At 41.9% G+C, this 23,012-nt stretch overlaps 2 protein-coding genes across 2 annotated transcripts in view; one reads left to right on the top strand and one right to left on the bottom strand.

Moving 5' to 3' along the window:
* Positions 1 to 1,280: 1,280 nt before the first annotated feature.
* LOC117734858 (ankyrin repeat and fibronectin type-III domain-containing protein 1-like) lies at positions 1,281 to 13,938 on the bottom strand. Its single transcript, XM_034539162.1, has 19 exons — positions 13,787 to 13,938; positions 11,602 to 11,802; positions 10,984 to 11,266; positions 10,657 to 10,857; positions 9,392 to 9,505; positions 8,995 to 9,092; positions 8,669 to 8,759; positions 8,058 to 8,162; positions 7,348 to 7,447; positions 6,956 to 7,085; positions 6,640 to 6,759; positions 6,333 to 6,439; positions 6,064 to 6,178; positions 5,605 to 5,771; positions 5,039 to 5,216; positions 4,622 to 4,784; positions 4,062 to 4,228; positions 3,551 to 3,755; positions 1,281 to 3,032 (listed from the first exon to the last, which is right to left on the bottom strand). The coding sequence occupies exons 2-19, from the start codon at positions 11,761 to 11,763 to the stop codon at positions 2,356 to 2,358; spliced, it is 3,183 nt and encodes a 1,060-aa protein (XP_034395053.1). The 5' UTR covers positions 11,764 to 11,802; positions 13,787 to 13,938; the 3' UTR covers positions 1,281 to 2,355.
* A 2,055-nt stretch (positions 13,939 to 15,993) lies between these two features.
* The window catches only part of LOC117735043 (meiosis inhibitor protein 1-like), a 56,512-nt gene continuing 49,493 nt past the window's right edge, over positions 15,994 to 23,012 (top strand). The window contains exons 1-6 of the mRNA XM_034539451.1: positions 15,994 to 16,062; positions 16,341 to 16,498; positions 16,736 to 16,859; positions 18,628 to 18,678; positions 20,425 to 20,498; positions 21,144 to 21,249. Coding sequence (XP_034395342.1) covers positions 16,346 to 16,498; positions 16,736 to 16,859; positions 18,628 to 18,678; positions 20,425 to 20,498; positions 21,144 to 21,249 — 508 coding nt within the window. The 5' untranslated portion in view covers positions 15,994 to 16,062; positions 16,341 to 16,345. The remainder of the gene's footprint in view (positions 16,063 to 16,340; positions 16,499 to 16,735; positions 16,860 to 18,627; positions 18,679 to 20,424; positions 20,499 to 21,143; positions 21,250 to 23,012) is intronic.

Below are 23,012 nucleotides of genomic sequence, written 5' to 3'. Positions count from 1 at the left end.
ATCTGTGCTCTTAATTATGGATTCGTTTATTTTATTGATACACTATATGATTATTATTTTTGTTTTTAGTAATATGTAGTGCATAGAGAAACAGTGCTGCTCTGATCAGCGACGTGTGTAACAACAGTAATCGACTTACCTTCATGTGACGCAGCATTTTCAGATGACGACATCCTAACAGATAAACTATAAAGCCCTTTTGGGTTTTTTTGGTGACCGAAAATACAAGAAGAAGGATTCCGTTCGTTACCGTTGCGATTGAGACGTGTTCTGCGCTTTTAACTCATGATCCAAGTCATTCAATTAGCACCGAACCGCAGAGAGCATCGGTGCAGCCGCAGTCTGGAAGAGCAGAGAGGCGCTGTGCAGCCCAGATGTGATGACAACACCACACAGCAGAAGTTAATACTGTTATTAAAACCGCTCTTTACTAATACAGCGACCAACAATACTGGTGTCACTGTTGTCATTGTGGTAATCACTCAACCAATGAGTTGCACTTATTGACAATGATGTAGTATTGCAGTTCCTCACTGTGACCACTGGAGGGCAGTGAACACTCGGCGCTGCCAGCACTGACTCCACGTAGCGTCAGACGTACACTAATATATTCAGTGAAAACAATTAAAAGAGACAGCTGTGTTTCTAATATCGACCTGCATTGAATCACACCAGGCACTAGAGGAAGCCCCTCAGTGACACCAGTAATAACGATGAGTGATAATAATTAGTAATGGGAAAGCCGAAACTGTGGCTGTTAATTTTAGATGGAAAAAAAAGAAAGAAATGATAACGTACAGCTTCGAGCTCCTAATCAGTGACTCTTTGATGTTGGGAAGTTAATTAGAAATGTAAAATATCACATAAATGATATTACAAAGTATATCTACTTGGTTCAGGACAATCATTACGAACACAACAGGAAGACGACCCTCCACAAATTGTTTAGCTAGATACAATAATAATAATAATAATAATTCTTCAAAATAGATGTCCCCATGTTTTCGCTTCATCACGAGGACGATATGTTCAATTACTGCATGCGCTATGGTGGATTTATATGTGGTCGTCAAAGTACCATGAAGAGTGAGTTGTCTGGCCTGAACGAGTGCAACTGGAGAGTGAGGACGTCAATCAAACACATGATGGACACGCCTACAGGAAGAAGAGCGCTAATTAGGCAGGTCAAGTGAAAACACCTGTTGAAGAGCAGCAGGGCCTTTTTTTTAGAATAAGTTTAGGAAATGAAACATGGAATGCTGAAGCAGTATGTGGTCGCAGGAAGTGTTTAATAGGATTTCTAACAACAACAGTTTGGGCTGTTTGAACCCATATGACCATTCATCATGTATTTATCTTATTCCTACCAAAGATAATGCCTCTTAATTAAAAAAAGAAAAGAAAAAAGAAAGGCACTGAGCTCTCTCCTGTTCTATTCTTCTATTCCCAATCTTTCCAAAACATGTGTTCAGTCTCCTTGGCTGTAGCTCAATCTCTGGTTGACTGGATGCCGTGCAGGAGGGGGTAAAGATACAGTAAATAAAGATGCAAACATTGTACGGACAAATCTCCTCCAAGGTCAAAAGAAGATGAATGTGTGAATTTGAATGTTGTGCATTTTTTCCCTGACCAGAACACAATGCGTATGCTACATAGAAGGCAAATAACTGAAACAACGGAGTACTTTTGAAAACCTGTGAATAGGCCTTTGTAGTGAAGGACCATTTGTGTGAAAAATGGAAGAATAAATCCTCTCCTACGTGCTTCTATGTAAGTTGACATCTTGAGTATTCTTGCAGCATTTTGGCCCCGACTTCTCTTCCTTGTCTGAATTGCATGTTTTCTCTTGCTAGATAGCAATCTAGATATCAGAACTGGCAAACTAGCAGTCCATGTCAAATCTACAGAATTATAAATCTGGCTACTGTTTCGTTATGCCACAAGTAAATCAAAAGGAAACAATTTAATTACATATTCAGTATAACAGCTATTTATAGACGGCACTTCCATTGTACTGACGTGTGTTCTATAGTTAGTTTATTTATGAGCTTCAACAAGCAGCAATGTTGCTTCATGCTGAAGTGGGGGATGGAGTTTACTACTATAGCTTAGTTTTTCCACACAAAAAGCACGAAAAGACAAACTTCAGGGACAGGAAATGTGGAAATATCATAAATCGTGTGAAAGATGAAGTCGTATCTAGATGTCACTTGAATTTTCCTCTGCAGCAGTTAATGTTAACCAGAGTACAAATGCCATTTACAACTAGGATTCTCTGTCCGTAAATGAACGGTGCTGCCGCCCACTAATTTGGTTTTGAATTGATACTAGTTTGAAGAAATGCTTGATTTGATATCAGGATGAACTGTCAGCCGGTCTGTCCCACTCCACCTGGTTTCTCAATGGATAGCTTGCTCCCTTGCTGGGAACCTGCATAGTTTCTGTATCCCCTGGATTGAAAACCGGCACGTCACCGCCGTTGGCATCCGCTGTGGCATATATGGCAGACGTGTCGGTACTCTCACAGTAAGTCTCTGACCCACCACCGGCTGAGTTCTCAAAGTCAAAGAAGGTTTTTCTTTCTCCGATCCCCAGTCCAAAGCTCTCCAGCATATCCAGTACTGACGGTGTGGACGGGCTACTGGGGGTCTCCTCCTCAATAAGACTCAGTGTAGGCAAGATGTCCACCAACTCTGCCATCTCCATTGGCCGGATTACCTCAGTGATGCTCGAAGGAAAGTCCTGTTCTTCGCTGTAGGACTCCTGTGTTTCCAGAACTGTGTAACCCACTTCGAACTGTGCAACAGCACCAGGCTCTAGTCCAGATTCGATTAAAGCGCTGGCACATCCTAATTCTGACTGGCCGAGGCTCGTCAAGTCGACAGTTGATTGGGCTGTGATGTCTACAGGGTATCCTCCCTTCGCGACACCCTCCATTAACAGCGTGGCCTCTTCAGGGACAACCATAATTCCTGATGGAGCGGCGACCTCAGCAGATACAACGTTTGATGGAGTCCCGCCAACTAAAGACTCTGGGAGGGAAATGGGGAGACAAAAATAAAATAAAAATCTTGATCCTTAAATTACAGTAGCATTCAATCTGAAGCAAGTTACAGAAATTCATATTGCAGCTAACACGCCAAATGTATGAATATTGCAGCTCACATGCTAAACATTAAACAAGATACATTAAACATTATACACGCTAAACATCAACATTAACTTTGTTATCTCACTCGTACATAGTATCTCTTATACATTATTTTGTTTTTAGTATACAGTCTCTTCCTGTGATGCGCCAAGACATATTTAATATCAATGGAAATGTTGACAAGAATTTTAGATTGAAGGAGTGTGTATTTACACTCAATAAACCCACAATGGCGACCATGTCGTTGAATATGTTTAAATGTGGTAACTGCACGTACTGTATGTGTTATGTAACTACAACAATAACCTTGTTCTTTATTTCCTTGACTGTCTCAATCCTGAACATGGTACTAGAATATGATTTAATATTCGCTTCTCTACACACACATTCTCATTGTACCTGCAATGGCTCTCTGTGCCTGTATGCGATGGGGCCACGTCAGTCTGGCGGTCAAGCTCTCCTCCTCGTCCTCACCATCAGGACATGGCGGCGGATCCCCTCCCATCACCAGGCCCAGAGGCACCGCCCCGACCCACTGCTTGGACCGAACGCACTGCAGACAGTCCATAATCCAGCGGGCATCCCTCCACACCACATCCAGACGCTGAAGAAACGGGTAAATAATGTGCAATAAAGAAACTGGAACAGTGGGATTAGCTACCAACAACCAACATTATAATTAGCCATCCCTTTTTGTAGTCAACTGACACATTTCCTCCAGGTGATTAAGTAACATTCTCAAAATATAGTATATCTGGGCTCCTAACTTAATTAAAAACATTGATGGGTCGAGTAAAAGCCTTAATTTCCAATGAAAAAGCAGACAATACATATTTGTTAAGCTCTGAGACCATTGGTGGATCAGTGCGTCGTCCTGCCTGTCCTGCACGTTTCAAGTGGACGACCTTACATGGGAAAGCTCCGTGATGTGGTTCAGGCGCTCTCGGGCCTCCTGCACCTCCTTGGTGTCCAGCGCCTCTCGCAGAGCCTGCTGGGCCAGATGAGAGTCCAGCTCCAGCTTCACCCAGGCCTGGCAGTACTGGGAAAGGAAGTCGCGTTCATAGGTCCAGAAGTGAACTGGTGATGAGTTGAGAGGAAAAACAAAATGACTTCAGAGAGAAACAAAAGCCTCAGAACTAATTAGTGGTCTTTATCAAACCTTTAGCGTGGGAATTTTCAAAAAGGGTCGACAGGAAATTAGAGACGAAATAAACTCAAGTATTGATCGAAAGGAGGATCAAAGGACTAATTAGATGAGGAGAAAACAAAGAAGTGACTCATCTTCAAAAGACCAACAGGCATATTATACTTTCCAATCAAACTGGCAATGGTTGAAGTGCATTTCATGGGTTATTTTGGGAGGTTATCTAAAATTCTTTACTTTAGTTCCATAGAAGATGAAACAACACATCGATGCTACTATTGTGAGAGAGATCCCGTATACATGGATGGCCATAGTGCTCCACCTACCCAGCTCAAAGATCTGCAGGGGCATGGTGAGCCCCGGCTCCTTTGTCCCCACCAGAGGCCAGTAGTTGGAGCTGAAGTCCTCACTGGGAGGCAGCAGCAGCAGCATAGACAGCTTGTCTCCAAACTGCAACAGTTCCCGGGTGTACACTCCGTACTGATACGCCTGTCACATTCACACACACACACACACACACACACACACACACACACACACACACACACACAAACATGACCGAATGTTGGGATAAAAACTGTTCATGTTGAACTGAACTTCATTACGCCTGCATTTACCCAGAAGGCAATCTGACATAGAACAAAGTACTGTAAATACAGACCAAAGTAGTTCAGAATAAACTTCTCCGTTCTAAACAGTGAATCCCATAATTCTTGCAATAGTTTTGCGAGCTTTTTCTTTACCCTGTAGAGGGGGATGTTGAGCTTTGTCAGGAGGTGTGTCACAGCCGCTCTCAGGGACATGATGAACTCCGCCAGCCCGCTGTTCTCCATCGCGCTCTCATCCTCGCCGCTCAACAGGTTTGGAACGCTGCCATTGGCTGTGGTGTAAACATGACTCTGGAGCCATGCCCACTCCTCTCTGTCACACAGCGAGGATGCAGTTAAAAGGTGTGGTAAGTAAGCAGGATTGGGTAGTTTAGCATGTTGTGGGCCATTAACTACAAATTGCATTTACTTTATGTTCAGGCACAGCATTTCCCAAAGCATTGTCTCACATTTCTGTATGGATTTAGATATGACATTGTTGTGAGGTGATGCAGTCACAGTGCAGCTGCCTAGTGGGTGTGGACTTACAGGGAAAGGAATTACCACATTGAGAATTGTGTATTTATTTTTTGGGTCCAAAGCACTCCAACTGTGGCCAGTTGGTGTGCTTTGGAAAATGCCCAACAAAGACAAAGTGTGATTTGTTGTGAGAGCTACAGCGTGGCGCTGTCACGATAAGTCACATGTTCAGACAGCATTACCTGGAGACGTGGGCATTGTGTCGGACCCGTGTGTGGCAGAGTACATTGGGCAGCCTCTGGGGCACCAGAACCCGGATCTGTTCCACTGAGCTGCACAGTTTCAGGATGCCAACGTACAGACCCGGCTTGGCGCACTGAATGCTGTGCCTGTGGAGGGACAGTTTCTCCTGGGCAACAGAGGCATTTAAAGAGATGTTAACAGGATGAAGAGTCCAGATGTGCTTTATTTGGAGTATCTCGTTTTGTTTTTGTTTCGGGCTTGCTGAATTGATTACGTTGCATTTTTTTCAGGGCTGAGTGGCACGAGAGAGAAAACCACGGCTCGGTGATCAAATCAGGAAAGTCAATGCACTCAAACACGACACACTCAGTGCTCATCACACTCTGTTACGCATAGCCACTGCTCCATGATGTTCGGCTTGTTCTGCGTGCCTCTCTTTCACACAAGCCTGGGCTCACCTTCAGCTGCTCGTAGAGCATGTCCATGGCGGTGGGCTCAGCCAGCCGAGGGGTTCTGCTGCGGTTCTTCTCCAGACGGGCCAGGGGCATCCAGTGGAGCCGAGGGTCTGGAGGGCTTTGAGAGGGGGACATGACAACGGGTTCAAATGAAATGCAACCACGTGGAACCACCAAAGAAAAAAATGTTGAATTAATATTGGTATAGCACATTGATTGAAAATGCTTAGTTTCATCGGGTTAACAGGATGAAACAAAGGACACTGACTCACCCGGGAGGGTTTGGGAACTCCTTCAGAGTCACCAGTAGGACGTTGCCCTGCCGGTCCTTCAGAGGTTCGTAGTATACCTGGCCCAGGTGCATTGTGCCCAGGGAAGACTGAAGGCAGAGAGAGGTTGAGGTGTAGAACAGAAACATGCAGATGAATAAATGCCAGGATGTTAAGGATTAACAGCTATACAGCCTGAGATAGGGTGCAGTGAGAGCACAAAGGAGGGATATTAAGAGGTCATTTGAATAGTAATTATCCCATTCTGATGCCTGTCATTGCGCTGTGAGTATGCGGCTTAACTTCCTACCTGCAGCTGGGAAACGGCTCTTAGAATGTTGTGCCTGTTCTGAAGGAGGGAGGAGGAAGATGAATGAGCTGAGGAAAGGGCCTGCTGGAGCCAGGGCACTTGTTGCCATGCACAGGACAACTGCAAGAAGAAGAAAAACATTTTGTTTCTCATCTGAGATTCACACAGAGAATTCCACAGCCTTCATTCTCAATAACTACGTCTGTAGAATTGATAAATGAGATGATAAAATCAACAATTCACTGACGACACCTGTATGCAAATGCATCTGAAAGTTAGCAACAGCGTTTGGCGTCAGTGACGTCTGACAGTTTACCTTGGCAAACCAAAGAAAGTCGTGGGTGATGGAGGTGGAGCAGCACTGGATCTCCACCAGTGGGATTTGATCTTCGGCTGTCACCAGGATGTTTTCCTTGTGGTAGAACACAGTAGCCAGGTACACGCCCCTAAAAGAAATCAATGCAAGACGGGCCAAATGAAGGGAGGAAACATGTTTTTTCTAAATACATCCCTGTCAACTGTAAATGACAGCTTCACTTCATGGCAACGTATGCAGATGTTTGTGTCTTTCCTTCAAACATTTCCCACTTGCCCTGTTTATCCACTGGTACCTAACGTAGTTAATTCATCATTAATCTTGTGACTACTGTTCTTCTTAATGACCGTAACGGATACGACGTGGGACAGGTGAGACGAATAGAGCGCTACCTCTGTAGGAGACGAACAAACTTGGTGGCGGACTGGAACAGTTGTTTGATGCCTCGAGACACAGACAGCCGCTTGCTGGGACTCTGGGGCTTAGAGCTCTCTGTGGAGTGGAGCAGAGGGGGATGAGTCAGGATGAGAAGCACTTTCTGTCTGCGCACGCACAGTATATTTGAATGGACGAGGGTGGTGAGAAGATATCCTCTGGAATGAGAAGAGTTTTCTCTCACACACACACATTAATACAAGTACAGCGGAAAACAACGTCAAACTGAAAGGCGCCTTATAAAACCAATGTATTATTATTATTATTATAACTACCACGGAAGAAATTCTGATGGCAACTCTCAAGCTGGGAAAACAACTCATGCTGTCATAGTCGGAGGAGAGAGATTGTTTTTAGTACATGATAAGATAGATAGATAGATAGATAGATAGATAGATAGATAGATAGATAGATAGATAGATACATTATTCATCCCCAGGGGGAAATTTGTTTGTAGCAGCAGCAAGCAAAGAGTTAAAGGTCAAATGTGCTAAATGTGTATAAATTAGGACATGCAAATTGGCCAACAAGGTTTATATGTTTTTTTTCTTTTCATTGTGACAGAAATACAATGGTATTTAATATGCCTAGTGTCATTTTTGGACTTTTATAAGCAGCTGCATATGCGATTGCTTCAGTTTTTCCATAACCAAAGACCTTGTGTTACCTTTGCAGAATCCTCTGTAATGTGGTTCTCTGGCGTCTTGCAGCAGTTTCCTCACAAGGCCCTCGTGGTTCCTGAACTGTGACACGGCGATACACTCTCTCCAACCTGCAAAGGAGGAAAGAGAGACAATTAGGGGGGAGAAATCATTTAAGACATCAAGAACTCATTTGCAGGAGAATCCTGAGTGCTGCTTTTTCCAATCTTTGTGATGAGAGACGATCTGTGTGCCGATTCATTCTGAGCTGCTGACGTCTCCTCAAAGTTAGATTCGTTACCTAACTGACACCGCAACATGTTGAATATCACTACTTTGGTTGTACTCTGATTTATATTTGGATTTGTGTCAATATGAGAGAGAGCTAGAGAGAGAGAGCGAGAGAGAGAGAGAAAGAGAGAGAGAGAATACGAGGCTGATTCAAACTCACAGCACAAGTACAAGGCCACGATTTAATATTTCATTAATCTACCAGGCATGAGTGGAATCCACTTGTTTACATCAAGCTTGATGTCAGCCAACTAATTCCATTACTCAAGGACCGAGAGAAAAGAACGGAGCCCTTTCGAGGCGTTAAATCCTTTTTTCATCCCAGTTTGCAGTTCAGTATACTCACTGGAGGGGGCAGCGCTGACCGGACTGGAGCACTGAGGCGGGCCCCATCCTTTCACATTGTAGCAGCTCACTCTCACAAAGTAATGTGTTCCCTGCATTTGAAGAAGCACCAGACCAGCCAGATTATCACCATGCATTAACCTTACGAAATCATTTATTCCCGGACAAAGGAATCACATACTGTCGTCATTATTAATTCATCTGGTTAGGTAAGGCCGCCCAGCGGGACAACTGCTGTCTTATGGGAAGTGGTTGAGCGCAGTCGATGGCGGTCAAGAAACGCAGTCTGTGCTCGCATGTGTGTGCAGAATACACCGTGTGACTTACTGTTGTGAGTCCCTTGATGCTGTAGGATGGGTTCTTGGTCTCTGAGACTTGGGCTGAGCCGAGGATGCGTTTAAAGCTGGCCGAGGTGCTCCACTCCACTGTAAACACAGTACAATCTCACTGGTAGATGATTCTCTGGCATTACTCAAATCCCCCGAGAACCAAGGATTTAACTGTTTACAGTTTCGGGAACTTGCTCATACTTGAGCTTAATATACCATTGGCTGCAAAGTATGAAACTTAAGCAGCTGTAAATCCAAGTAGCAACAATAGAGAAGGCAAGTGAGATCCATGACTATGAGGCTTTTAATGATGTGTGAGACCTTGATTATATTTATATAACCATCTGGTGTCTCTTCATCTAATTTTTATGAATGTCTTGTTATGCACCACCTACCTCTGTAGCGGGTATTGAGCCCGATGGTGGGACCTTCTGGCTCTTTGATCGCCACAAATAGAGAGGATGTGCTGGTCACCAGTATGGACACATGACTGGGAGGCCCGGGGAGCTCTGGTGCAAAACATTTAGATAGACCACTGTTCAAAATGAGCTCTTCTTATAGCTCTCGGACTAAATGATACAGAATACAACAACCACAGAGAATACACATTGTAAGTATTACATACAGTCGGTGCTATTAGAATGTATGTTTTTAATAATATATATTTTTCATTTCTTAAAAGTAATAATAACACATTTGGCTCCTGGCGTGTGTAGTCTGTGTTAACACAGTGAGCAGCAGAACAGCTAATTCTCACTGGACAACCACAGATTATTCAATATTTGTTTGTATTTTTGACCAGAATCTCTGTGTCCGTCCTGGCCCTCAACCTAACCACCCAGTGTTGTAATACAATGTGCAGCTGTGCGTGGCCCCAAGACACTGAGTCTCCACCAGCTCTGTGGGAGCTGATCGGTGCTGAGCCTGCACTCTGACCCGCTTGCCTATGAATAGAGCCAGTGAGAGTTTTTCCCTACAGGAATCAGCAAACTATCACAATATCACTATGACAACCGTAACCCCAGCCCAGTTACACATGAATTCCTGCAGTGTGATCACATGTGATTGTAACACATTTATATTTTACATACAGAGTCATTTAAGAGAGGGGATATTATCACATATAGTGTTAAAAAACATGAGAGTTTGAAGCGATGGCGAGGCACGAGGTAGGCGACTTGGTGCACGGAAGGAAAGCAAAGAGAAGAGGAAAAGAAAGTGTCGATTTCTACGCATGTATCCACCAGCACCAAGGTTTTGATTTTTGAATTTAGAAAGGTTGATGACAGGGCAGTCTGTTGAATTTTGGATTACTTGAGAGGGGTTGGAGTGACTTTCAAGAGGCCAGCTATAGGCGTCACAAGAGTCCAGACAGGAAATCAGTCAAACTTAAGAGAGGTAGGACTGAATACCTGATCACTGTGGCGTTGTCAGCTAGAAGGGATGAGAAGGGTACGTAGAGGAGAATGGGAAATAAATCAGCTCTACATGGTTGAGATTGAGTTTGAAGAGGGCAGGGGGTGGAAATGAGAGAATAACAGTATTTCTAGCAAGAGGAGACTGAAAAGACAAAAAAAAGAGGAAAAAATAGGCCTGCGACCTAGTTTGTGTCCAAAGCAGTACTTCATGAAATGTCACAAGCTGACCCAAGACCACTGACCCGTGTTTTGGAAGTTCTGTCTCATGCGGCAGTACAGTTGCAGCCTGAGGCTCCAGAGGCGGATGTGTCTGTGGACGTCGGCCTGTGCCTGAGGCCCTGCCCCGCCCTTCTTCAACAGCTCATTCTTCCTCTCCTCCACCTGTTTGCCCGCCAGTGCCACCAAAGCATCCAGCTTAAGGGCCCACTCTGCTGGTATGCACACTGAGAGAGGGAGAGAGAGAGAGAGAGAGAGAGAGAGAGAGAGAGAGAGAGAGCATGAATAGGATTTGCATTGAACCTGTCCACTTCCAACAGAATGTTCATGTTATGTAAAAACACAAGACTTACAAAACGGGTTATGTCTGGCCCCCGCCTTTGTCAACACATGGAGCAGAGGAGAATTGTGGGTAAGGGCAGCTACGTCCAGGGGGACCAGCCCCTGTTCGCTCACCCTGTTCACCCCTTTCTCCCTCTCCCTATCCCAGTCCTTCTCTTTCTTCTCCCCTCGCTCCCTCGTGCTGCTTCCTCCTCCTCCGCCTCCTCCTCCTCCACAGTTGGTGTGGTCTCTGGACAGCAGGCTTTGTACGGCCAAAGTGTCCTCATTTTCCACTGCTTCCCACAAGGTCTGGTACTAATGGGGAGCAGGGTGAAGACAGCGGGTTGGTGGGTTGGAGAGGGAGAGGGATAGAAGAAGAGAATTCATATCGAACGAGAGATTTATTTCACGAGATAGAGGGAATCTGTGCAAGGAGAGAGGCAAGGGACCATGCGGTAACAGAGGGCACACAAATCAAATCATAAATCAGAGCAGAAGTCTCGCCTGGGATAAAGTATTCATAGTTACAAAGAGTCTGCATGTAATGTCAAAATAATACATATCATAATACTTAAATAAAGACAATCTAGCATTTCAGCCAAAGCGACCAGACCTCCTCTTTAAAGAAATGCCGCCATATAATATCTTACAGCATCTGCAGCCTTGCGCTGGTGTTTGGGCGCGGCCATTTCCGTGGCAACAGATGACTCTCCACCTCTCAGTCTGACGGACAGGTTTCTATAGATGCGCTTAGGTGAGACAGGGCCGAGAGAGCGCCGACGCTGGAGCGGGTTTCTCATGGACACTGACATGTCCGGAGAGGAAAGGGAGAACGGGCAGACTGGAGATAGCTGAGGAGAATGAAGACAGAAGAAGAGAGAGTAAGCGGTGTGAGAGATGGATGAGTTGATGAAGGGGGGGGAAATTAGGACCCCCACCCCCAACCTAAGAGCCATAGAGAGAGAAGATGGGATGAGAAAAGTGGCATTTGAAACAAGAAAAATATATATATATCGTGGAGGTGGACAAATGGATACAAGTTACAATGCCTATACACAGTCGATGAAAAATGCCTCGCAGCATTTATTTTTGTGCCTCTGACTATTCCCCCTTTTTGTTCTTCTGTTACTCGCTATTATGTGACACGGGTTGTATTGGCTCTGAATGGAGTCTCTCAGTGCACAAAGCGACCGACCCATCAATCCAATTAACTGAAGAAAAGCAATCTCGTGTAGAGGAGCCAAAATTCTTTCCTCGTAATAAATATGAATCTCCTCGTATCATCGTCTTGAAGATGAAAATCCATCATCACCACCGCAGCAATGATGGTTCATTATCAATTCCATTGCGCTTTCATCATTACAATCAGTCACTTTTGAGACTGTTTTTTTTCTCTTTTTTCTTTTCACACACTACACCCAATCCTCACTTACTTTTGTCACTGTCTTTTCTTCTCTGCTTTCTCTCATCTCTCTTTTTACAGTTCGGCAGGACTTTAACGTCTGGTCAGTTCACGTCATGCCCCGAGCATGCAGATCTGAGGAGCATCTTTTGGAAATTCAAACTCCGTCCTTTCTGTCGTCTCTCATCACTACTTTCCAATCCAAAAGAAAGCCTCAAATTTCAGAGTTTTTTGTTTAACCTCTGTCAAGTCAAGTCCTGGTGTACTGAGTAGTCCACTGTCCTGGTGTGAAAGCCAATACTCCCCTGGTTGGTGCTATCTAAGGACAGAATATGAGGGCTCTGGCGACAATGACGCCACATGTCTCCGTGACACGTCGCCATTGTACCTGCTATACCTCCCTGTGTGCCTCACTGGTGTGTACAGTACCTGCACTGCCTGTGTGTGGACGCTGGCGTATTGTATATGGCTAATACCAGCCATTGTTATTGGTCCAGTTTCCCCCTGTTTATTTGTTATGTCTTACATCAGTTGTGGAAAGTGCTGATGCAGTTGAGAGTGGAGATTAGCTTTGTTGTTTGCCTTCGTTTGGTTTTTTTTGAGGCAGCACAAAGATAAGACAAAGCAAAACACCTGAAGAGAAGACAAATGCGTATAACTTAAAGCAAACATATAATGAGCCGTGAACAAACAAACACACACACACACACACACACACACACACTATATATTCATTGTGTCAGTATCTCAAGGTTGTGGTGATGTTAGTTTAAAAGAAATAGTTTTATATCTCACATGCTGAGGGTAAAGTATGCCGTGTATTTGCAAATACGGCTTTCTGTTTCTTTCAAATTGTGCATGGAAACATCTGATGACTAATGTTTCTAATCCCACAGGAAGTAATGCAGTACATTCATTTGTGCAAATAAACCACAGAGAACATCCACCTTCTAGGGTGATCAGACAGTATCTAACTTTGTTTCCTAAAATGCTTATGTTTTGTGTACATTAAGTTATGTGTTTTATAGATTATTCAGGGACACACATTGCGACTGGCAAAATTAAGTCAACATAAGAAGCCAGTTATAGATAATGATAGTGATTATGATAAAATAACAGCACAACAGTAGGCAAAGAATGTTTCATCATACCAGATCAATGATAGACTGCAGCCTAAATCATCATAAAAAGTCACTATAAAAGACCAAGAAGAGTTTATAAACGAGATCTTTTTTTAATATTATAATAATTGTAATCCTATAGTCATGCTAGAAGAGGACATCATACAGATATGGATGCAGTATTAGCGATACTTCTTGTCAGAAAAAGCCACGTGGAAAAACACCATAAATCGATAGGTAATCGTATAGGCACCGAATGGAGCATCGGGGTCAATTTGCAGGTTAAAGTAGAGCAGAGTTTTCATTTCTTACCGTAAGTCGTTACTCTCTCTTTATTTAGCCTGTTCTCCAATGCTGCACGGTGCCTCTACATATTTTGTTTCTTAAATAATAAAATAACTGTCATAAATAATCCATCGTAGCGACTTCAGGAGTTTTCACCTCTGAGGGTGAAGCGCACCTGAACGTTGCACCCGAGTGAGTGACTGCCGCTTCTCCTACACACAAACACACACCCGCCCACGCGCGTCTGGTTTGTCCCGCCCTCTTCCTTCTTTATTTCATTCACTTCTCAGAACCAAACTTATTTTTGAATATCTTACAAAGTGCTGCCTGTAAGTGTGGTATTTTCTAACTATTTGGGTTCATTAAATAAACAAGTGTTTTTTTCAGTATTAAGGTTTACATATTTGGTATGTCCTTTAAAAATGCATGACATCTCATTTAGACCCGTTAGAGACTAATACTTGTTGTGTTAACAGTGAATGCAGCACTATCTATTGCCTGGGCAGTGAAGCAGCTTGAACACAGTCCTCCAATATGTTGTCAGAATGTAGCCTGCAGGATTACCACAGTGATACAGTACATCTGTCATTGTTACCTCTGCTTACCATAATGTGAGTGTGTGTGTGTGTGTATGTGCGTGTGTGCGTGTATAAGTGTGTGTTTAGAGGGGTTATACACAGGAAGTGGTTCAAAATATGTCAAGTCAAATGAGAGAAATGCAAAGATGAGGCATGTTAAGACTCCACTGATGCTTGGACAGAAGCTGAATCCATTTGTCTCTGTGCTTTATAGGCGCCCCAAATAATTCTCGATGTGAAAAAGTTTAATAAAGTTAACCGATATATGGGCTCCCACCTGAATAGTGAGAGGAGCTCTTTGTCTCTTTCTCTGTTGTTGTTTTTACTCTCCCTCAGGGGCCAATACAACTCTGAGACTGATGGATTTAGCTCCTGTCCAGGCACAGATGAGAACTTTTGAAACAAGTATTTTCCACCTGCTGCTTGTCAGAGGTCTGCTGCTCTTTTCAGTGAGCCAAACAAGGCTTTGACCACTTCCTGCACATACATATTGCAGACTGAGACACTTTGAGAGATTGCTTTGAGACACTTTGAGAGAGTGCGTCAGTGTGTGTGCAGAAAGACACACTCACGCTCATGAGGCAGAGCTGATCTGGCTACCCTTTATGGCATGCATTACTTTGATGAGCAGGGAACTCTGTTTAAGGAGAAGTAGAGAGAGATTATAAATTGACATGTAGGTAGTGGTTGATACTCGCCCCCACACTCCCATCATCAGATAGTTGCCGAGAGGCTTTTGTTGTCATGGCAATAACCACATTGTGGCCTTCACTGCTAAATGATACTGCAAAACCGTCTCATGCATCCCACTATGCGTATACCCACAGGATATTATTTAGCAATGACATTCCTTGGAGGATAAATTGGTGCATCCTTTTGAAGATAGTGTATGGCTTTTGCTCAAGATATGAGCCTTCTGTTGAACTTCAGAGACTTTTGATACATTTACATTTTTGATAGCAATACTGTATAAACGGTGATGGACCAACAAACAAGAAGTAACGTGGAACCTAAGTAAAGGCAATTCAGGTAAAAAAAGAAAATACAAAATATGATAACATGGCAAATTAACATAATGGCATAATTACTGAGATTACTCCTCTCTGAATCAATCTAGTGTGATGTAACTAATGGAGACATTTAACCGATAGATATATTCGTTTAAATATATGCAGTGTGCCTCATGTTATTCTAACTTGTATTAGCAATTCGTTATTGCCTGGAAATTATGGCGTACTAGTTTGGAATAATGATCCACAATTGCTCACCACTGGACTCTGTTATTTCAGTATCGTTCTATAAGAATCAGGAGCGTTGTGTTGTTAATTCCTATTTTTTTATTACTATTCATTTGACCTTGAATACTTTCTTTCATAACATTAGGATTTTTCTTTTTATCAGTAACATTACTTGTTTATTCGTTGCCATTATATTTCTTTTTGTACTTACATTGCAGTACATTGTTTAATAACGCTTTGTAAAACCTGGTTTGCATTTAAGTCGATGTCAAAATATGAAGTATTAATAACTGTGTTATTAGCTGGTTATGGTAAACGATCTTTGAAATTCTGAAATCTTCAAAAGTTTTAAGTGGGAAGAATCCAACCTCCGAGGTTACATTGAACGCACCACACGCACGCAACCTGCCCGCGAACTGATTAAACAACGCGGAGGTGAATTCCCGTCGGATCCGCCACAACATATTTGAGTTTAGTTAAGTTAACGGTTAGTTTACCGGATTACATAACGTTAAATACATCTGTCGTGGTAGCGTTGTCAATACTTAAGATACATTTTCTTTTTTTCAAGTTTCCCTTAAAAATACCGACGGTTGATTTTTGAGGAACGTGATGGAAGTTTCTAATTTGCAACCATTAGCTTGAAGTCACAGTTAGCTTTAATTTGTCAAGCTGTGTGTAGCTAGGGTGACGAGCGTTGTATTCACCTGCCTGACTTACAACATGATTATAGACGCCATAGTTTGCGTTGTTCTGTTTCAACAGGTAGAATGAGTGAAATTACAAGAGGGGATATTGTTTGTGACAAGCTCCACTTCCGGCATGACCCCAAATGGAGCGGCCGCCTGGGGCCTGCAGATGGTAGCGGGCCGTTGCTCTGTGTGGCCTGTGTCGTTGAAATGATTGACAGTGAAGAGATAGCGGTGAGGAGTATTCACTTGATTTATCTTATTTGAAAATGAATCATCCCATTATTTGGCTGGATTGGGTTAAGTCATATTTAGGTGTGTGTGTGTGTGTTATTCCCCAGCGTGTTCTGTCTTCTTAAGTACTTTTTTAGGATTGATCACAAACTATTTACGGAAACTACATTATCCTGCTGATTTCTCTTTTAATGAGCCTCCCATATATCGTCTTACCTCCCTCTGTTTCTGCTGCAGTCAGTGAGGAAGTATTTTGCCTTGTCCAGCATCAGTGGGGTACTGAGGGGTTCTCCGGGGGCCTTGAGAGAGCTGCTCCGACAGGATGACAGGGCCTCTCAGCAATTTATGACTTCTCTACTGGGTGAGAAATAGTGGATCATACAAATTAAGATGTGAAGGAAGGACTAGCAAGAATGACTGGGAAGCACTAGGCTTTCAACTGTCACCTGTTCTGCTGTCGCAAATGTTAAGCTGATAAGTCATAATGTGGGTTTGTGTTTGGGAAGGTCATTTAACGAGAAGCATCAACAGTAAGTTTTACTGGGCATCGCACAGATCCTCCATTTGATATTGCCCATCACAAACCAGCACTTAACTAATCTCCACTGGGTCAGTCCACAGTTGTTGCTAGTGTTGCAGTCACAACACTGCTTGTCTGCAAGGTCAGACCGAACAAACAAGACAATAGAGCTTATCACAATACCTATGCTATCTGAGTAATTTACAATATGATGTAATTACATTTAAAAATAGATTCAATAGAGTTGACCAGCTGTTAACTGCTTTTCTTCCATGTTACATACATAATGAAAGTACACACTGGCCATATGTGGATCAAACCCATACATACATTACATTTACTGATGATGAACTGAGCAGATCTTTGTCCCTTCATGAAATACCCGGTATATACCTTCTGTTCCTCTTTTTAGTGACAACTAGATTAAATCAAATGTGAAGTTGTCTGGTAATACAATTACAAAGTTTAATTTAAACTCCCTGTTTCTGACCATCTAAATACTGTCTAAATATTCTCTGCTGACCAATTTTTAAGTAGAGTATAAAACTGCATACCGATAATAATTACTTTGTTATGATACAATGATTGATGAGAATCTTCGATGAATTGGTGCAGCACTCATCCAGCTATCCTAGATGTTTATAAAGTCATCAATATTATGACAACCACCGAGTGTAGACAGTTACCCTCCTGCTTGCGTACAGGGAGAGTAGCTTTTCTATCCCTGTTTTGTGGTAAATACTTTTCTGCCAGGGCCAGTTTATTATCCTTACCACTATTAATTACTAAGGCTTATAGAGGACATGCTATAAGGGTGGCAGGTTAAAAGCACAGTTTATAAAATTCTAACGCCTCAGTGTGTTTTTATGGAATTGATACTTATCTCCTCATTGGATGAATTTCACCAGGTTATTACAACGTACAGTATTATGCCATTTAAACTTTAATCAAATTAGGGCAATAGGAGGGTGTATGGCAAAAGTGAAGTCTGTAAAAGCTACAGCCTATATGACAGTAAAAGCCATTACGGTGCTTGTGGGGCTAAACTGAGTTCCACCATTGGCCATCAAGAGCATAATCCAATTTAAAATATTCCTTTCATTTCATATGTCCATGCTTGTAGGGTAGTATTCACAGATGCAGCCATAGCAGTTGTAGTATTTCTCACACACTTGCTTCATGACATTGTTTTTTTGCTGCTTTATGTTTTGGAAATCCTGCAAAGCTAATGCAGGATGCAGTAGATTATAGACTCACACAGTTCCATTTGGGTACAAACTGTACAGTATGATAAATTCAACCTCAAGCCTCAATAACATTCAATTAAATTTTCAATTCAGTTTATTTTGTATAGCCCAATATCACAAATTACAAATTTGCTTCAGAGGGCTTTACAATCTGTACACATACGACATCCCTGTCCCAGGACCTCACATCAGATCAGGAAAATCTCCTTCTACTTTGTGTCTTCTATTTTGTCACGCTCCCATTTCTTAACCTAGTTAATTAATTTCTCGTGTATCCAATATACCTTTGGTAGACCTTTTAAAACTGCTGTTTGTGAAGTGTGCTCTTTAAATCCATCGTGTCATTTCTGTTCTGTCCCTAGGGATGCTTCACACAGTGGAGGACCAAGCCACTCTAGAAAAGGTTGACCAAGGTGAAGAGATGTCTCTTTTTGGTTCAGATAATGTGTATGTGTGCGCTTGTATGCATCCATACACCCTACTCACAAACATAGACAAGTACTTTTTTTTATGTAGTTATTACAATGCAGACAGTCTGAGAGTGCACACACACACAAAGGCTGTATGTATCTATTTATCTCAAAGACACTTACACAAGAACTCTCTTTGTGACTCTGATAATGATCTCTGCCGGTTACTACGGTGATCTTAAATTGACTTCACTCAGCAGTTTCTAAATGTAACGCTTTTGACCTCATTTTATTGATATTCTTTTACTGCTACACTTTGCACTACCTTGTCTCTTTGTATTGAATGATCAGTTTAGACTGCTATATGCAGATTATGTTGTAATGTTGGACTCACAGTTAACTAGCTGTCTCTAACAGTCAGATTTGTCTCACTGCAGCAAAGTCTTTCAAAATGCAAAAAATCTTATGGTGTTAGGAGATATTATGGTAGGTTTCTCAAAATGCCTCAGGGACCACTTTTCTGTAATAGTTAAGTAGAGTGCTTAACATCTGACACTGGTTTTGCTCTTTGCACAGAGAATTTGTGAAGAACACATTGTGAAACTCATTTGAGCCCTATAAATAATGCAGTCATAATATGTGTTGTATGTGTGAGGGAGGAGAAACAAAGTAGGGGAAAGAAAACCAGGAATCTTCCAGAACCTTTCGAACATAAGCGAACAGTCACATACATATAAAGTTTTGTTTGAGCTGAGAGTCATAGTTTCACAAAGGCATGTTGCCTTTGTGAAACTATGACTCTCCAGCATGTATCTGGAGAGTCAGTGAAAGAGAAACAATATTATCATTGATCCCTTAAGAAAGGAGCAAACCATGTCAAGGCACACAATCTAAAGTTAAACATTTGCTGGCTGACTATTGGGAATTTGACCCCCAAATCAATTGAGGTTGAAAATGTACATTGCAAGGAAACATTTGAAGATCAAGCTAATCATTTCAGGTTAATTGAGATGAAGTGGCTCAGATTCAAAGAGAATTCTAAACATTGTACAGACAATGTGAGACAGAAAGGAATGTAGCTGAGGCCTAAAGTGAAGGAAGCATGTGACAAGGAACATATTGCATATATATATATATATATATATATATATATATATATATATATATATATATATATATATATGCTATTATCAATCTATTGTTCATTAAACAAGCTCTTCTATGATTTGATTTGATAACATGTCCATATTTTATCTTCGTAACAGTGTCAGCATTCATTCTGGATTATTATAAATCAAGAACAACATATCAAACACGATATATTCCCAAAAGATCTGCTCTGCATGGAGTAAGAGTTCAGTATATGAATTTGGTATTTGCTAAAGTGGTTACCACTCGAAATCAACACATTTGAATTTTCCAAATGCATTAGAGTGGACCTGACACTTAATTGTTATTGGTCTTGATTGATAATACTAATTACATTTCTGTAATAGATGGCAAAACACTTTGTCAAAGACTACTTCTGTGCTCTAGAAATCCACAACATAAGTTCTAGTTATAACGTAAATTAACCATGGAATTTTTGCATGGAATGGAGATATTTAAATATTATGAAGTAAAAGATTAAGCTTAAACTTGAATGCCAACATTTAATGAATGTCTCTGTGTTTTGTGTCGATGTTTGTGTCTGTGTAAACGCATGCGTGTGTGCGTCTGTATGTATGTGTGTGTGTGTGTGTGTACCAGTGCTGGTTCAGCTGCTTTTGGAGTTCCAGAGCGAGCTGTCGTACCGCTTTGTTTTGGATGAGATACACAAACAGGTGGGACAAGCATACTTCCAGTCATATAAAGAAACACACCTGCTCCTCCACACGTGCAGGCACAGAACATGCATCAACGTTATGAAATATTTAACGGTGCTCGTGAAACCCACAACATCTCCCAGGGTCGTTTAGTAAACAGACCAGGCTCGTCTCCCTCTTGCCGCTGTGGTTGTCACCTCTTGGGGAGGCAGCCGTGTAAAAGACTGAATTGAGCAGCCGGTGCTGCAGGTGGATGATAGTAAAGCTGTGTGTACTGATGATGACAGAGGTATAGCACCAGGCAGAGGTGAAGACAGGTCTCATCTATGTTACTAGAAAAGATTTGGAAAAAAACATAAATTACAGGGATTTGTCTCAGATTAATATGGATTACATGGATAAGGATCGGGATTATCAATTTTGGGGTTGTGGAATTTGTAGTTAAATAATTTCAACATAATGTAAAATTAAAATCATAGATATGATTATGGAAGTATATTTTTTTCATGCCTGCTGTTTTTTTCATGCCTGCTAAAATAATACCTATAAAAGACATTTAGCTAAAATGCTGGGAAGCCTTCCATTCTATATATGTGTCTGTGCCATGTTCCTTTGTTGTCTATCTGTCGTTATTGATTTTTATTTTGTGCATTCCCTGTCCAGCTGAGTGACCAGCTCAGTGTGAAGGGTTTCCTGCCCACCTTCAAATTCTTGGGGAATCTCGTGGAAGCAGTTCCCAATGTGGCCTATAATCTGGTGACTAAGTATGGTGAGACACACCCAGTGACATCTCAGTTATATATACTGGCACTATGATGAACAGCTGTGTGTTTACATGTGCATTGTCATTTTTTATGTTTATGACTGGCACTAACAGTCAATAGATTTACTGTTTTTTTTTTAAATTTAGTTTTCAACAACAAACAATATGTATTTTCATACAGTCGCTTCCTGTCAATTTTTCAGTTGTATGTCTTGGTACACATGATATTCAGGTACAGTGTACAACACATAGAGAACAACAAACATCAAATGGTGCTCATTCCAAGAAAGAAAAGAAGAGGGGAAATAAGGATAATGAAAAGATTGCATCAAAAAATAAAATAAATAAAATACAAATAATACAAATTAAATAAAATAAATAATTTGAATTGCCCTCGATGGACTGGCGGCCTGTCCAGGGTGTCCCCTGCCTTCGCCCTATGTCAGCTGGGATAGGCTCCAGCGCCCCCGCGACCCTAATGAGGATAAGCGGTATTGAAAATGGATGGATGGATGGAAATAATTTGAATAATAATTGTCCACTCCTGAGTGTATGTGCTATATGTGCTTTTCGTAGGGGATTGTGTATGATGTGTGTGTGCACAGAGACAGTTAACGAGAGCAGTTCAACCAGAGGGTCGAGCAACATTCAGTAATAACAATCATTGTAGTAACAATGCTGTGACAGGACCCCATCGTTCGGCTTCTGGAGTCTTAATGAATATGTGATTCGCTCCATTTGATAGATGTCCCATACTTTTTGGATCCATAAGTCGTATGTTGGGGGATCCGGTTTTAACCATCTGATGGTTATACCCTTCAATGCTTCTGTGAGTAATATGTTTAGGAGGTATTTTTTGGCCCTCCCATCCAGGCCTTCAGGTATCGCTCCCAATAGTGCTACTGTAGGGTCTTGTTGGATGTCCTGTTGAAAGATTTCTTTGAGGGCATCAAAGCCTTCTCTCCAGCATGTATTTAATTTAGGGCATAGCCAGAATATATGCTGATTGGCAGCGCTTCCACAGTTCCGCCAACACAAGTTGGAATATGTTGGGCCCATCTTGGCTACTATCTCTGGTGTTCTGAAGAATCTGGTGATTATTTTCCATTTAAATTCCCTCCAGGTGTTTGAGTTTGTAACTAGGTGTGCATCTGTGCACATTTCCTCCCAGTTATTCTGTGTTATGATCGTGTTCATTTCTGATTCCCATCTCTGCTTTATCTGTTGGGAATTATGTAGATTCATAGATAAAAATATGTTATATAATTTACTTATTGTTTTCTTATCCATTCCCCATATGTATCTCAATTAAAAACCTTTCTAGGGGTGTACGTTTCACAAGCTTTCCCCACTCTTTGTGTGTTGTTAGAAAAGTTACTACTTAATTGTAGGTACCTGTAGAAATCGGTTTTGGGAAGATCAAAATCTTTTTTCAGCTGCTCGATTGTCGGTTATCCTCATTAAATAACTGGTGCAGGTGAGCCAGTCCCATGTCTGACCACTTTCTAAAGCCTGTATCCAGATTGTTAGGTGTGAAGGTCTTCATAGATCCGATGCTCGTTAGTAATGAAATAAACTTTGGAAGCCCAAAAGCTGTCTGTATTTTGTTCCAGATTTTAAGAGTAATCTTAGTCCACACTGCCACTTCTTTTACGGGCGCATCTAAAAAAGGCAAGAATTGTAAGGGCTCTGGGCATACGTTTTTCTCAATATTAAACCAGCGAGTGTATGTGCCATTCTGAATCCACACTATCAGAGGTTTCATTTGT

This window comes from Cyclopterus lumpus, chromosome 8 (assembly GCF_009769545.1).
Source record: "Cyclopterus lumpus isolate fCycLum1 chromosome 8, fCycLum1.pri, whole genome shotgun sequence".
NCBI lineage: Eukaryota > Metazoa > Chordata > Actinopteri > Perciformes > Cyclopteridae > Cyclopterus > Cyclopterus lumpus.
The sequence above is the reverse complement of the archived record's forward strand: the minus strand, read 5'-3'. Positions and strand labels throughout refer to the sequence as shown.

Coding starts and splice junctions, on each gene's coding strand:
- LOC117734858 (XM_034539162.1), bottom strand. CDS start 11,763: ATGTCAGTGTCCATGAGAAACCCGCTCCAGCGTCGGCGCTCTCTCGGC. Junction 8,163..8,668: donor GGTCAGCGCTGCCCCCTCCA/GTGAGTATACTG, acceptor CCTCCTTTGCAG/GTTGGAGAGAGTGTATCGCC. Junction 7,448..8,057: donor TTACAGAGGATTCTGCAAAG/GTAACACAAGGT, acceptor TCCACTCCACAG/AGAGCTCTAAGCCCCAGAGT.